The following is a 16573-nucleotide window of genomic DNA, read 5'->3' on the forward strand; positions in this document are numbered from 1 at the left end:
CTAAACACATTAAAAACATTTTGACCTCCAGTAACAGAAAAGCTGTGAAAACCATTCATTAATTTATTCGAATTTTTCAATATTTTTTGTATGAATTTTACATCACCTGCAGGCATATCCATATAATAATAATAATAATAATAATAATAATAATAATAATAATAATAATAATAATAATAATAATAATAATAATAATAATGAGAATCTTTATTTATCTAAAAGCAGAGTTAACAAAGTGCTTTACAGGAAGGCATAAAAACAAGAAAAATAAAATATATTTTGACAAGGTAAAAAATAGGAAACATGTTCAAAAGAGGTTAAAATAAAAATACATAAATACAATAAATAAACCAAAAATAAAATAAAACACATAAAAAGCAACATAACATTTGATCAAATGAAAAACAAAATGAAGAAAAAAATCTGCATGCAGAACGGTCATTCGAGGAGACCTGATGCAAACACATATACCAACATATACAACCAATTCAATCCATTACAGGCTGCAAAACAGCCATCAGTGCACTATATCCACTGCAGTATCTTACTTTTTTAACCACCACACTGTAACCATCATCGAACTTCCCTTTGCAGAAATAAGCACAAATGTGTTTCATATTGATTTTCATTTGACACCATTCTGAATATAATACACATTGACTCACTGGCTCGTACAAAATAAACAAGTCATAAGTTAATTCAGCATCTCACGGTTTGTCTCTTCAACAGGCATACATAGACCTGGATGTATCAGATGCTTTGTAGTTGAATACACCATTTGTTGAGTTATTTCCTTGTGCATCTTTCATGTCCAAGGTCAAAGTTGGGTCCCAATTGTTACGGTACGGAATGTCTGTTGCGTTAAGCGGCTGAGAACTGAATTGAATAGAGAATGTATGGTCAATTCCAATTAAATTCCTGGAGTTGGAGTTGCACCCAACTCTAAGGAAAAATTATTTGAATTGAAATTGAATGATAGGAAACAGAACTGAATTCCATGAAATTTCACTTCTAAGACTAACCTCAGAAAAGAAAAGAAAAGAAAAGAAAAGAAAAGAAAAGAAAAGAAAAGAAAAGAAAAGAAAAAAGAATTTCAAGTTTCAAGAATTGTTTCTTTCTTTCCAAATTCCAATCCGTCAGTTGAATTGGAATAGAGTTAATTCAGGAATTGACCGCCCCAACCATAAAACTGATTGTGGTGATGTAGGAGATGACGTTCAAGAGTTTGACCCTCAATTTAATTTGGACATGAAACAGAATTTTGAGAATGTCTTAGCAGCTGATATTAGGGTGGTGGTAGCCACCCCTAGAAGTCTGAGAAGCAGAAGTTTGCAGTGAAAATATATGTAACATGGTCGACCTGTATCGTCACACTAACTTACATTCACAGGTGGTTTTGATTTGGAGTTTTGTTTGTAGTGGTTTTGTTTGTGTGGGAAATTGCTGTGTTTTGGGAGAGGGTCACTTTTGCTGTGAGTTAATTGGTGTGATTGGGTGCTGATGGAAGGCACCAACTACTGTTGAGGTGCACTTGAGCAAGACAGTTACATTGACCAGCAATTAAATCCTGCCCATCATAATGAAACAGTAGGGGGACCTGATCAAAACTCCTTCCGAGAACAAAGATCCACCCTGAGCCACAGTTAAGTTACAATTTCAGTTTTCTCTGTTGACAGTCACGCGCACATGGCAGTAGGCAGGCAGAAGGACATGGTGGAGGGAGGAACCAGGATGTCGGTGAAAATGGGCCGGTATCCCGCTGGGAGAGGGGGGGCGCTCTGCTCCAGAAGGTCCAGCACCGTCCCTCTGACGTCTCTGGAGACGTCCCCACGGACGTCCAGCAGCACGGACACGTGCTCTTCACTGCGGACACGGCACAAACAACACATCAGCTCCCTGTTCAGGAGGAATCTCTGCAGTAGAGCTCGATGTGTAGTGGCACAAAAGAAACGAGTGAACTGGTCAGGGAAGAGCAGGGCTCACCTGATGTCGGGGTATTTTGCCGCTAGTCCAGAAACCTCTAGAGTGAGCAGGCCGGGGTCTTTGAGTCGGATGAAGTCGGCCAGGACGGGCAGTAAGGCCAAAGGGTTAACTTCAGGCACTGACCCTTCACCTTCCTAAACAGAAGGACAGGTACACACAAGGTTAAGACAATTTTTTGCCACTGTTATAATAATATAATAGCATAATAATGCAATAGCAAATGCACTTTTAATTCTTAACCATCAGTCTAGACCCCAGTAGAGTTCTAGAATATTGCTAGATATAAAAAAAAAAGGCGGCTCTTGAGTAAAACCTCATCTTCACCTGGTTCACTGTGTGTGTGTGTGCGCCATTCTGTGTCTAACAACCTCTGTGTTTATCATTCAACGTAACTGATCGACCTCATGTTTACCTACGTTATAAAACCAAAAAATAAAGTATATAAAAAAGAGGTGACTGAACCAGGTCAGATTGTTAACAAAAGGCCCAAGATATCAGCACGTACGCTGTACGGTATATTGGTCTAATCGGCCCCACCTCAAACACCACGACACTGTGACTTAGGTCTGTGGCAGAGTTGTCGAGGAACAGTTCAATAGAGTCCGTCGTCCTCACCAGGCTGTGGAAGATCTCTCTGAAGTGCTGGTCGTCCTGGACCATCCGCTGAGCCAGCTGCCTCCTCTCCTCGGCCCCCCGACACACCAGCCTCTTCTGCATCAGCGCCCTGACGTACTCCACCACCGTCAGCCACTGGGCCTCCTCCTGCAGACGCTGTAGGGACACGGTGGGCCATAGAGAGAGGATTCAGCAGGTATACTTGAACCTACATCCTGGGCGTGACCGTTGTATCCCTTTGCTGATATTTAGGACCGATATTTTATTAAATATCGGATATCCGCCTGTTTTAGAATGCATCAACAGTCACCCTACAGTAGCAAGCAGTCTTCCAACAGAGCGCTGGCATGCATCTCCAGAGCATTGGCAGTGAGGAACATTATAGAACAACCATTCCCAACGTGTGGGTCAGGGGCCCACTGGTGGGCCGCGAAGGTATTGCAAGTGGACCGCCAAATTTTCAAAACATTACGCTTTTTGAGATTGTTATTATAATTAGCCTATTGCAGGCCCTCATTTGTAGTTCCTGATTTCTGTGTGGTGCTGATGGACAGCTCCTTTTATCATTATTATATAAAGTGCTCTGACAATGCATTATTTGGCCTCCGTACGGTTTACGGTCAGATGTGGGCCGCGAACATTTGAACCAATGAGGTTATTTCTCCCTCTGAGAAACATTCGTAGAACTACAACTCCCACATCCGCGCTATGCAGATACAACTGTGCATCATAAAAACAGGGCAAAGCTCGGGGTGACCTGCCGGCAGGGGGGGCGCACGCGACCGTACAGCTCCAGGTGACGCTCCAGGACCTGGCAGAGTTTGGGCGTGGGGTCGCCCTGGACCAGCCAGGGTCGGGTCAGCAGGCCCGGCAGGAACGGCTGGAGGTCCAGCTGGAGTTGGTCCATCACCAGGCGGCAGGCCCGTCTCACCGCCCGGTCCAGAGCCGCCAGCGGGTTGGGCGGAGTCCGAGAGAACTGGCCCGCCGACCGGGACGACTGCTGCTGCTGCAGGCTCTCTGTGGACGTCCTGGATGAAGGGGAGGGGAGAGGGTGGATTCATGGCATTGTGTGTGACGTATGGATGGACCAGGGACGATCCATGGCATTCTCCATTTTCCCTCTTTGCAGGAGCTGCCATTGGCATCATCCAAACACAAGCTACTGTATCTCTGTGTCTTGTCACTCAGGCCAAATCTTACTTGAGGATGATGCAGTTACTGATGGAGGCCAGCAGGTAGTGGAGGTAGAACTTGTTTTTGTTCCTGTTCGGATCCCTGCGATGTTCTTTCCCAAACTCCACCAGAGCCTCTCGGAACCTGGAGGGAAGGAGAGAGAGAGACAGGAGGAGGATGAAGAATAGCAAGACATGTTGGAAGCCAATTTCATATACGTATGAGAATAAAGACTATGAAAGATAATTGGCACCTGTTTAAAAGGTTCTCCATCTCATATAGTCCCATCTGTATAGTCTGGTCTCGAAGGGATTCTCCGATCATCAGAGCCACCCGGGCGTTCTCCTCCAGCATCTACCACAGTACAGACCAAAAAAAATCACCAATCACCACAGACAAATGTGAATACAGCTCGTGGGACGATCAAAAGCTGGTCCACAGACCAGGAAGAAATACAGACATTGCTCCTCCTGAATCCGAGGTTCAACAATTGGAGCGAGTCTGTGTTCCAGCACCTTGGCATAGGCATTCCCAGGGAGATTCCATGAGTATTCTCAAAATGTGACTTTATTACTTAAATCAAAATCAGGCCACTGTAGCCCAAGAGGATGGGGGATGGGGAACGGGTGGGGGGGCCTGTATCTGAGGCTTGTGTAGGAGGAACTACTGTAAAGTTCTATCAGTGTTTCAGCATTTCTTTCTGGTTATTATTACTTCATGCTACTTTAAGAGTTTTTTTCAATGTCAAAATAATAGTAAAAAATAAACAAAAGGAAAAGTAGCAGTATATCAGCATGGCATGTGTACCTGTGTGATTATAGTGGGCAGGCTGGTTTGGTAGAAGCCTTCATGGTCTGTATCCGGCTCCTGGTCCCTCTGCCAGTCTGTCAGCTCCACCTCTAAAGCCTTGTGCATCCACTCTGACACACTCTTCTACAACAGCAACGACACGGACACATAAACACTGTATCGAGTTCAATAACATCGATATCATCAACGTGCTATTTGACACTTTAGATTTGTAAATTTTCATTGGTGTTCAGTTAGATTTGCTTCTTCCAACTATGCCATATTATTCTTCACAGCGATTAATCGCAGTATATTTGAGGTGACAAGGGTCTAAATCTACTGAAAATATCATACGTTTCCCTTCCTTTTCCAAACCTTTTAATGCCGTTTCCAAACTTATTAAGACTTGGGAATTACCTGAACCCTGCTTTTAGAGGACATTCACCAGGATACATACAGCCTGTAATCTATGTTATCTTCAACCAACTTCACATGCATACAAGAGAAGACATAGAGAGGGATCAGACAAAGACAGCATTCGGGTAACTCACCCGAACACTTTGTACATATTTGTTCTGCAGCTTCTCCAGCCCCTCCATGGAGATGAGAGGTCCTAGCTCTTCTTTCTCCATCTCAGCCACCAGCTCTGCGTGGCCCATCATGTCTGGGCTGCCGAAAACATGCTCATCAGATCCCAGCAACAATTTGACAGGCTGCGATGTGCAGAAGGTGACAGTTCCATCCCAAATGAACATAACATTTTGTTAAAAAAAAATATATATTTTTTTTTATTAAAGCTGTACTGGGCATCTTCATAGTTTTATAGCCCCAAGTTGGAGCAGCGGGAGATAGCAATGTTTTTTTATCAGCCAGGTCAAGTCAAGTTAAATAAACCACATCAAGCCAGGTCAAGTCAAGCCAAGCAGTATCCACATTAAACAAGGAGTTTTAAAACACAAAGAATGACACAGACAGAAAGACAAAGAATGACATGCTAAGTAAACAGAGACCATCTTGTGATACGATCACACCAGCCCGTGACTTTAAATAAACAAAATGTTAGTTTTGTAAGACCCAGAATAAGCCCGTCCAGGGTTTCCTGTCTCTACCTGCTCATTATTATTATTTTCTCTGCTCTGGAACAGTATGGATGCTGAGCTCAAACAATGTTTAAGCGTGAACCATTTCAAAAACAAATATAAGGAACATTTATTTAAAAGGTACAAGTTATGTATATGAAGCGATTAATAGCATGGTATGATTATTTATATTGTATATATATTATAATATGCACTATTAGTTAATTGTATTGTACATAATATTACTCTGTAAATACGCAAATTTGGTATACATATTATTAATGGTATATTATATTTAACATATTAATAATTTATACACTAGAACTATAAATTATATTTATTATGCAAGGTATGAATGTATTTGTATATATATATATATATATTTGTATATATGTGTGTATGAACATATATGGTTTCTTGAGAATGTAAATAGTATAAAAGTGGAAGTCAATTGATTAAGAATGTGAACTGTGGACTGGGGGTAGGACTAAATAAGTACAGTGTACTTCATCCTACTCCTTTTCGGACCTCGTTGCTGTCACGTATTCTGATTATTATTGTTTATTTTTTTATTTAATTTTTCGTTTTCTTTTCGTTTTCTTTTTCACTTATAAATATATATATTTTGTAACATTGATACTACTTGTGTATATTACTATTTCTTTCTTTTTTTGAAAGTCCGAAATAAAGCTTTCATTCATTCATTCATTCTTTTTTGCATTTTTTTTAATCCATTTCTGTATTGTGTCCGTGCCAAAAAAAAAAAGTTGCAAAGACAGACAGACAGACAGACAGACAGACAGACAGACAGACAGACAGACCGACCAACACATGTCCAAGTACTCAAAATGGCTTCTGTGGTTACAATAGGTGTCTCCAGGAGCACATTTGCCATGATGACACACAGACTCACAAGCTGAAAACAGTACCAGGCCAGCCACATGCTGCTGTCATGCACATGTGTGGTTCCTCACCTGTTGTAGATGTGCAGCACCCAGTTCAGCACAGCAAAGATCTCTCCACTCTCCAGCTCCCAACTGCTGACCTAGGTGACAAATATCACTTAGGTTAACATGAGTTTGTATCGAGGAAGTAGTGAAAAGGTGATGAAACTATGAACTCTCGATAGGGATCAACACATGGGGAAAAACAACCAATACAAGATTTTTTTTAAACTGTATATATACTTATATTAGAAAGAGCTTATTTCAATTTTTTAAGCGATCATTAAGATAATCTACTACTCTATTCTAATGTAATGTAATCTAGTTTTTCTCGGTTCACTCACCTGTGCCAGGTGTGCATGTAAACAGCGGTGGCTGGCCCTCAGGTAGGCTCCCGTTAACCGGTAATGCGGTGGGACGCAGTGCTCCAGCAGGTGGCGCACGGTGGCCAGGTCGGCCATGATACCATGCTGGAGCGCAGAGAGGTGTCCGGCCAGGCCCGGACCACGCGTGTGCAGGTAGGACACGCTACGAAACCGCGTGGAGACCGCTTCTTCTAGTACCTGGTAGGTGGGAAAGGTGGGAGCAGAAAGATTGTAGCTTACGCCAACAAAAACACAGTAGGAGTTAAAATACTATTATGGGATAGCCTTGCCATGTGGCTCTACTCTCATGATCGTGCTTCATTAGTTTGTTTCTCAATGGTCAGTCCATTTCTTGAACGTTCACCCACTATCATCTATAGATTATGCAACAGTTGAATGAACTTCAATTCATGGATGACCAACATTTCAAGCAACCAAAAATGAGGAGTGCCGAGATTAGGGCCTCACTCAGTGTCTTTACAATATTCTTGTGACCATAGAGCGCTAGATCTGCAACATTGGTATATGGAGGAGCTCTTGAACTGGAGAACACAGGAAAAACTGTAAATGATAGAAACTTGGTAGACACTAGACAGGTGAAACATACAGGATAGAAAATGAAATGCCAGTGGTAGAAAAATAAATGTCAGCGGTAGAAACTGAACTGGCTTCATATTTGAAGCAGCGGACACTGACCTGGAAGAAGCGTTCCCTCCAGCAGCGAGGTCTCCCGGGGGGCAGGGGTCTGCCGTGGCCCCCGGCCCCTCCTCTCTCCTCCAGCAGTGCTCGGTCCAGGGCCTCCTCGCGCTCCACAATCCTCACCGCAGACACGAAAGGCGTGGGGTTCTGCCGGGCCAGAGCCAGGCCACTGCTCACCACCGCCCACAGCTCCTTACCTGCAGTGACGTGGTAGGGAGGTAGGCATTAGAACTTCAGCTGCTATATATTCTATTTCCTAAGATTCACTCGATGTCTCACTATGGGAGCACGCCTCAGAAGCATGCATCTCAATACGCCGATCCTCAAAGGCTGCTGAAATGTCTCCGTCCGCACCAGGTAGCACCACCTACCATAAATAGTGTGTGCAGACAAAACATCGTTCAAAAACCACTTCTATCCATTGTCTCATAGTGAGACAACCTCTAACCATAACCCTGACAACTTGCTCATATTTGCATGGTGGGTGGCACATCATATGAGTTTGAATCTCCACCCTGGTCCTTTCTGTGTGGAGTTTACATGTTCTCTCCGTGTCTCTGGTTTCCTCCCACAGTCCAAATATATGCTGTGTTTGTGTAGTATCATAATGTAATCTAGTAAAACGTCTAGTATGTATATGATGTATGCAAACTATATTGTGTGTAGATATAGGATGTAGTAATGGATGTAGTATATAAGGGGCTATAAACAACTGAACTGAACTCGTATTACTCATGGAACTGGGGTTATAAATAATAACCATATATTTTTGAAGTGATGCAGATACTTGGTTGACTAATATTTACTTAATCCTCGGTCAGATTGGCTTCCAAAACTTTCAGATGCCTGCTCCAATCTATCCCTACCCAGAGCCTCCACCAGCCGGCCAACGCCAGAGAAATATTTGGCCACCAGCTCTTCGTCCTCGGCGCTGAGGGCGCTTCCTGCCGCCCCAGCATGCCCTGCTGCCCCGCGGAGCTGCCAGAGGATGTCGTCCTGCCCGCGCTCCAGCTCCATCAGCCTGGCATGGGCCTCCAGGAGCCGCCGCGACTCCACCAGCCGCTCAGTCTCCAACACCATGCTGCGCACTGGCAGCAAGAGGGAGGAGAGGAGGGGGGCAGGGGAAAAGAGAGGGGGGGTTCAGTTAACAAAAAGGATTCTATATTGTCAATCAATCAATCAATCAATTCAATCAATCAATCAGTCAATCAGTCAATCAATTTAAATGTTATATTTATATAGCGCCAAATCATATAATCATAGAGAAAACATTAAAACTACAATAAGCGATTTTTTTTCTGAGCACTAGAGGGAGACAGAAAACAGAACACATTTGTGAATAATGCATGGACGTATTAAAAGAGGGCACACCAAAGCCACTGCACTACAGAGGCCTTCAAAGGAAAAATGGCAGGATAAATGCTAATAGCTAAGCTAAACATACTTACTGAGATGTGTCTGGTTACCACTCTTGCTTTGCCAGAACTTAATCAGTTCAATCAATCGTCATTAGTTTGATGCTAACTGGTGTCTATTATGATAAACTCATGGTAGGATTTGTCAAGTTTATTTTCAGGCATTTGACTCCCATTGTTGTGTCCAGAAGGCAGCAGCTCACCAGAATAAAGTCGTGGCAGGTTGCTGACGGCAGCGAGCAGCTGACAGTGGTTGACTGACACGTCCCTCAGCGTCTCCAGAGATGTGACCCCCTCTGCGTTCCGGCTGGACTCCAGGCCCGCCTTCCTCAGGGCGTGGGACACCTCCTGCAGCTCGGCCCTGGCCTCCCGCAGCTGCCCCAGGCCCCAGCCCACCCCCTCCAGGTACGACTGCACCATGGACTGGAAGGGAAGCAGCATGACGCCATGTTGTATCATTGAGCTGCAGTATGGACTCAAAACAATGACCTTTCTTCTCCAGTGTTTGATTGTATTCATACTTCTTATTGTTGTTGTTGGCAGGTAGGGCTGGACGATATGGTTGAAATCCATATTATCACCACAATCACAGGATTTTTTATCGACATCAATATATATCATGTAATCATGATGTGGTTCATGTATGCAAACTCACATAAATAATCAAATTATCAAGTTCATCACATTGAACCAAATGGTAATGTTAGGTGTGATGTCAAACAAAACAGAAATATTCAAATAATACCCCAAACATACCTAATTTTTTATCAGAGATAATACATGTGCTTGTCATCATCAATTCAGACAGCAGAAATGTGTCACGCTATTAAAATATTTTCATATCATCATGATATGATTCCACTGGAAGATGATAAATGAGAATATTGAATTATCGCCCAGCACTATTGGCAGGTGTGTGTGTGTGTGTGTGTGTGTGTGTGTGTGTGTGTGTGTGTGTGTGTGTGTGTGTGTGTGTGTGTTATCACCTTCAGTCTGGAGTGTATGGAGGTAGTCCTCTGGCTCTCTCTCTTCCTGTACTGGCTCAGTCTCTCCAGGTGCTCAGGCCGACAGAAAACACCCGACGCCCACTTGAGGGCAGCTCCACGCGCCAAACACTCGGCCCGCGCCACCTCTGGCCACACCTCTGCTGGCGGCACCACTGCGTCTGGACATGAGTCACAAGTCATCTCATTGGCTGAGTTCAACATCAGTGGGCGGAGCCAAAGAACCACCGTTTTTCTGGCTAGTTTCTCAGTTTTTCTGGCTAAGTAATGTTAGTAAGACGTCAGGTGGAAAAAAAAGAAAAAAGTGGTAAGAGCAGGGGAGACTCCCCATAGAACTCATTATCATTCAGATATATTGAGGTGAGAGTTCAAGGGAACCCTTTGAAATTGGTCCTGTTTTTCAGTCGCCAAAATTTTCCCTAAATCTCTAGTCTATTTAGCCGAGCTTTCGACCAGAGTGGCGCTGTTGAGCGCTGTGACGGCTGGGAGCTCTAACCCGGAAAAAATAATATCACCAGCATAGAATTCGGATAAAAAAGAGGCATTTATGAGCAGCATCGAGCTTTCAAACCCCTCCGTCGAGAAGCAATGAACCCTTCTGCTCTAGTAGGTGGCTTTGAAATGTTTCTGTGACACTTGTCAATACGTGCGTATCTCTGATTTAGACAGCTTGGGAGCGAGAGTCGCAGGCAAGTCTATGTATGGATACGGGACTCTTGTTGGGTAGCATCGTCTACCCGGAAAGAGTCACAACGGGGCTACGGTCCTATATGAAACAGGTTGAGAATCACTGATAAACACCAGACAACTCAGTGGTTTCTCTCAGTTCTCAGGGAGGTCATCCTTTTGTAGCTTGGATAGATGATGTGCTGATGTCGCCTCTGTTAGTCATGCAGTCACAGTCAGTCAGGCGGCGAGACAGTCGGCTGTGCAAACAGTGCATCAACCATCAATGTCACATGACAAAGTCTCTGTTTGAATTACACGTCTTAATTGGCCTTAATTGAATAATGTGCTGGTTAGTGACTCAGCATAGAGTAATGTGCTGTGCTTGTGACTCAGCACGGGGCAGTTTCACTATGTGTCTGTTGTGCATGTGTGTGTGAGAGTGTGTGTGTGAGAGTGTGTGTGTGAGTGTGTGTGTGTGTGAGTGTGTGTGTGTGAGAGTGTCTTCATAGTCAAAGGGTTCCCACGGGTCCTCCAAATCCTTGAAAGTTTGTGAATTTGAGAAAAAAAATCAAGCCCTCAAAGTTTTTGCAAATAGACATAAATAGACATAGGTCATTCAATTGAGGGGTCTGCGATCAATATGAGATGATACATGCCCATATGGGGGCTGGGCTTCCAGGCATTTGGGCCTGCTAAGTCCTTGAATTTGATGTTTAAGAAGGGATGGGAACCCTGTAGTGGGCTGACTATACTGATTATGGTTTGGACTTGGCCAACGAATGCAGCCGACAAGCTATCCTCACAAAGATAGTCATTCAAGACTCTGTGTAAGTGTGAGAGAGTGTGTGTGTACGTTCTCAGGTCTCAATTACACAAACAGTCTCTGTCTCAAGAGGTGGTCATGGGACACTCAGCTATCTCCTACCAACACAAAATCTGAGCCCCGAATGTGTCAACATCAGCAAATCCGCCAAACAATACGCCATCTCTCCAGAGGGCGATCTGCCATTATGATACTCAGATACTGCAGCATCATGGTCCAAGCACACAGCAGAACAGTACAGGATGCTATTCAGAAATATGAGCATTTCCCTACAAAAACAATTACAAGTATTCAGTGTTTGGCTCTGTGTTTTCTTATTGGCTTCTGGAACAGAACCATCATGGGACTCATCAACTCTCCACTGAAACACACTCATTAAATTCTTTAGTGTTGGCAGCTCCAGTGCTTCAGAGTGGGATCCAGGGACCCCCAGGGATTCCTTGAGGAGCTTCCAGAGAGTCCTCAGTAAAAAGGGGACTCATTTATTTTCACTATAATTCCATCCATTAGTAACACAATGACAAAATGCATGACTCTTTCTAAAAGCACAAATCTTATCAGATGGGGGACCCTCGGACAAAATCTGATCAAAATGGGGGGGTGTGGTCTAATTTGTGTCAGTCTAGGGGTCCTTGACATGGAAAAGTTTGAGAAGCACTGCTTTAAGGCACCTATTCAATGGCAGGAGGAATTCTGAGATACATTACTGCCTTGAGAATAAAGAACTAATTCACAACAGCAATATCAAACAATTATACATGAATAAATACGACGTGCAAAGACAAATTAACTGGATGTAGCTGTGGTGAAGAAGGAACCATCATATCAGAGGTGGACGATACTGACTGGCCAATATCTGATATTTAATAATAGCCCAATATCGGCCTGCAAACCAAAATATCTGTCTAATTCTTACTGGATAGATATTGAAGACTCATGTTCACGTCCATCATGCTTTGTTTTGAGAGACTTTTGGAAGACGTGGGTGTTGAGTCATTCAGCAATCAGCAATGTTGTCAGTCTGTGTTGTCTGGCTATAAGCATGTGTGCCCAATGCAAAGCCCCTTTTGCCCGTTACCTTCTGGTTTGTCACCACCATGGTTCTGATCCCCGGCTGACATTGAAGTTCAGTTCTGGTCCGCCCGTCCGAGGGCCCGGGGTGCCGTGCAGCGCTGCGAGAGCTGGCTGGAGAAGAAGAAGAAGAAGGAGAAAGGGTGGAGGAGAGAGAGGGCACATAATCCATTCTACTGACGGCTTTCCCCTGGTCCCCCCCCCCCTCGCTCTCTCTCTCTCTCACACACGCACACGCACACGCACACACACACACACACACACACACACACACACACACACACACACACACACACACACACACACACACACACACACACACACACACGCTCTCTCCAAGACACATCCTCTACTGAGAGGCCGGCAGGAAGGGAGGGGAGGAGGAGAGTAATGCTGGAGTGTGTGTGTGTGTGTGTGTGTGTGTGTGTGTGTGTGTGTGTGTGTGTGTGAGAGAGAGAGAGAGAGGGGGGGGGGGGGGGGGTGCTGGGCTAGGGAAGGCATAGGGAAATGTGCAGCATTCAGGTCCTGTGGAAAAGATGGTAAATATGAACTCCATACTAAAACATACTGTGTTTGATGGTAAGTGCTAAAGTTGACATTTACATACACTTAGGTTTTTACATAAACTTTTTTTAACCACTCCACAGTGGTTTATAGTTAGTTAGACAAGTCGATTAGGACATCTACTTTGTGCATGGCACATGTATTTTTTTCCAACAATTGTTTCCAGATTATTTCACTCAATCATGTGATTGTTTGATTAATTAGTTAATTCACTATATCACAATTCAGTGAGTCAGAAGTTTACAGACACTAAGTTGACTGTGCCAGCTTCCTCCTAACCGACTTGCCACACTATAGTTTGTTAACATGAAATCTGTGGAGTGGTTTAAAAAATAGTTTTAATGACTTCAAACTAAGTCATTAAAGATTTTTCTCGACGGCTTCAAACAAGCTCAGCCGCCCGTCGTTTCGAGAATTTTGCGTCACTCCAGCAGTTTTTCCCACAGGACATGAACGCAGCGCTAAAGACAGGAGAGGGGAGTGAACCAGAGAAGCAATCCAGATGGTGACATAGTGGAGAGAGAGAGAAAGAGGGAGGGAGGTTGGAAGGGGAGAGAGAGGGAGAGAGAGAGAGAGAGGGAGGTGGGGAGCAGTAAGTGGACCTGGTGTTCCACAGAACCACCAGAGAGTGTCTTTGACCAGTAGGGAGAAACCAATTAGCCACGCAATAACTGGAAGAAGCAATGTATAATAATGCACAAGCCAGTACAACCCACAGGCCATGAAGAAACCAGTACAACCCACAGGCCATGAAGAAACCAGTACAACCCACAGGCTATGAAGAAGCCAGTACAACCCACAGGCCATGAAGAAGCCAGTACAACCCACAGGCCATGAAGAAGCCAGTACAACCCACAGGCCATGAAGAAGCTAGTGCAACCCACAGGCCATGAAGAAGCCAGTACAACCCACAGGCCATGAAGAAGCCAGTACAACCCACAGGCCATGAAGAAGCCAGTACAACCCACAGGCCATGAAGAAGCCAGTACAACCCACAGGCCATGAAGAGGCCAGTACAACCCACAGGCCATGAAGAAGCCAGTACAACCTACAGGCCATGAAGAAGCCAGTACAACCCACAGGCCATGAAGAAGCCAGTACAACCCACAGGCCATGAAGAGGCCAGTACAACCCACAGGCCATGAAGAAGCCAGTACAACCTACAGGCCATGAAGAAGCCAGTACAACCCACAGGCCATGAAGAAGCCAGTGCAATCCACAGGCCATGAAGAAGCCAGTACAACCCACAGGTCATGAAGAAGCCAGTGCAATCCACAGGCCATGAAGAAGCCAGTACAACCCATGAAGAAGCCAGTACAACCCACAGGCCATGAAGAAGCCAGTACAACCCACAGGCCATGAAGAAGCTAGTACAACCCACAGGCCATGAAGAAGCCAGTACAACCCACAGGCCATGAAGAAGCCAGTAAAACCCACGGGCCATGAAGAAGCCACTACAACCCACAGAACCCCAGAAGCAGAAAGCGTGTTTCTTTCTTTCGTAAACACAGCAGACTGTGTCTTCTTCGTCTGATCCTCTGCAGCTGTTGGGGGTGGCGGGCGAGCCGGGCCCCAGTAAAAGTCCCCTGACCCCAACCCCCACAGTCACCTTGTTTACGCCTTGCAAAGCTTCCCGGACCCACTTCAAAACACACAGAAGAGTCCAAGCCAAACATACGTCTGAAGGGGGGGGAAGGAGGGCAATTATAGATCCATTCCTGTTCTGGACTTCAAGTTTCCTCATGTTCATTTCAATATTTTTGTGTTATGCATGTGCAGGAAATGCGTGATGTGTTAAGAAAAAGTATGACTCAGAAATGGCTGGGGAAAAATGAAGGTTCTGTAGGGTTGGAAGGCTGCTACCAATATGCATAGTTTTGGATTGAAGATGCCGATGTTTTATGGCACAGTCATGCCAAATAATTCCGGGTATTCATGAGCAGCAGCCATTGTTTCCCCATGGAAGTGTATTCCTGTCAGGGTGGAAAAGGGCAGTAAGGAGTAACATTACTCCCGTCTACTTTTATGGAATCCAATCAAAAGCTTAAAGGGACAGTTCATCGCAAAATCAAAAATACATATTTCCCCTCTGATCTGTAGTGCTATTTATCCATCCCAATCTAGTTAGCCAACAGCTAACAAGTGTAGTTCTGTTAGCTAGCAGCTAGCAGGTGTAGTTCGGTCTAAACTAGCAGGTGTAGTTCGGTCTAAAGAAAATAGTTCCTACATGAAACTGCTCACAAGTTCTGTGGATTATCTCGAGTACCCGGGTCATGATTTCTGTAAAGAGACAATGCTGTTAATTTTTCAAATGTATTCTTTTGGGGCTTTGAGCGCCACAAGCCAAATGCCATCCAGGTCTGTAGATAGAGAAGGCAGGCATCCAGGTCTGTAGATAGAGAAGGCAGGCATCCAGGTCTGTAGATAGAGAAGGCAGGCATCCAGGTCTGTAGATAGAGAAGGCAGGCATCTCTATGGCCAATACATCTCAAACATGGCTACTCACACCAAAACAATCTAGAAGGAATGGCAACACCACAGGTAAGAGTCAAAATATGTAATTTTGATGTTGGGATGAACTATACCTTTAAGTGCTTCTCATAGACAACCAGTGTAACATTGATCAATTCTACAATATGTAATCAATCAAACATCATATAGAGGTGCACCACATTGAACAGATTGGCCTCGTTATATAATCGGTCGGTCTAGTTCTGTCGAGGTGTTTGTGTCTCAGTATCACCTCGTGTCTCTGCCAGAGGGACGGTGCAGAGGTGGAGACAGCTCACCTCGTGTCTCTGCCACAGAGGGACGGTGCAGAGGTGGAGACAGCTCACCTCGTGTCTCTGCCACAGAGGGACGGTGCAGAGGTGGAGACAGCAGCAGAGGGACGGTGCAGAGGTGGAGACAGCAGCAGGGTATTCCTGTCAGGGTGGGACCGCATTGCTGAGGACAAGGCAACCGACTGACCCCACGTCCCAGACCCTCACCCGCTCAACCAGTACTCCCACCAGTCCCACTTTGATGAAACTTGGAACTGGAAATTTTGGCATCGAGTTTTGATGTTTAAGAAGTTACACCGATTGATCTCATATGGGTGCTAGAATTAAAGGTCAAAATGTCCTTTGTCCAAATTATTTTACTAAGTATTTTCAGTTTGTTCGGCACACTCATGGCCTGAACACGAGGGCTAGTGTAGCGAACTTGAAACAACCCAACCTAAAAGGAGAAGAACATGCCTATACACAGGGGTTCATGGACCATCCCTAACCAAATTAAATCTGCTAATTCTCTGAATAGTTTTAAAAACTAAAAAAGAATTCATGGCAAGTAAGCTACAGTACTAGTATAGAGCAAAACCTTTCTTTGACTGGTTTTTG

At 44.5% G+C, this 16573-nt stretch overlaps 1 protein-coding gene across 1 annotated transcript; it reads right to left on the reverse strand.

Moving 5' to 3' along the window:
* Nucleotides 1-1676: 1676 nt before the first annotated feature.
* On the reverse strand, nt 1677-12679 carry LOC310792794 (exocyst complex component 3-like protein; the record flags this gene model as incomplete). Its single annotated transcript, XM_083654543.1, has 15 exons — nt 1677-1863; nt 1984-2117; nt 2599-2754; nt 3356-3626; nt 3799-3915; nt 4025-4125; nt 4579-4704; nt 5112-5229; nt 6614-6684; nt 6928-7146; nt 7645-7844; nt 8514-8735; nt 9266-9485; nt 10049-10227; nt 12637-12679. The coding sequence occupies 15 exons, from the start codon at nt 12677-12679 to the stop codon at nt 1677-1679; spliced, it is 2364 nt and encodes a 787-aa protein (XP_083510669.1).
* Between the last annotated feature and the right edge of the window lie 3894 nt (nt 12680-16573).

The sequence above is a fragment of the Poromitra crassiceps genome (genome assembly GCF_964638095.1).
Source record: "Poromitra crassiceps genome assembly, chromosome: 18".
Lineage (NCBI taxonomy): Eukaryota > Metazoa > Chordata > Actinopteri > Beryciformes > Melamphaidae > Poromitra > Poromitra crassiceps.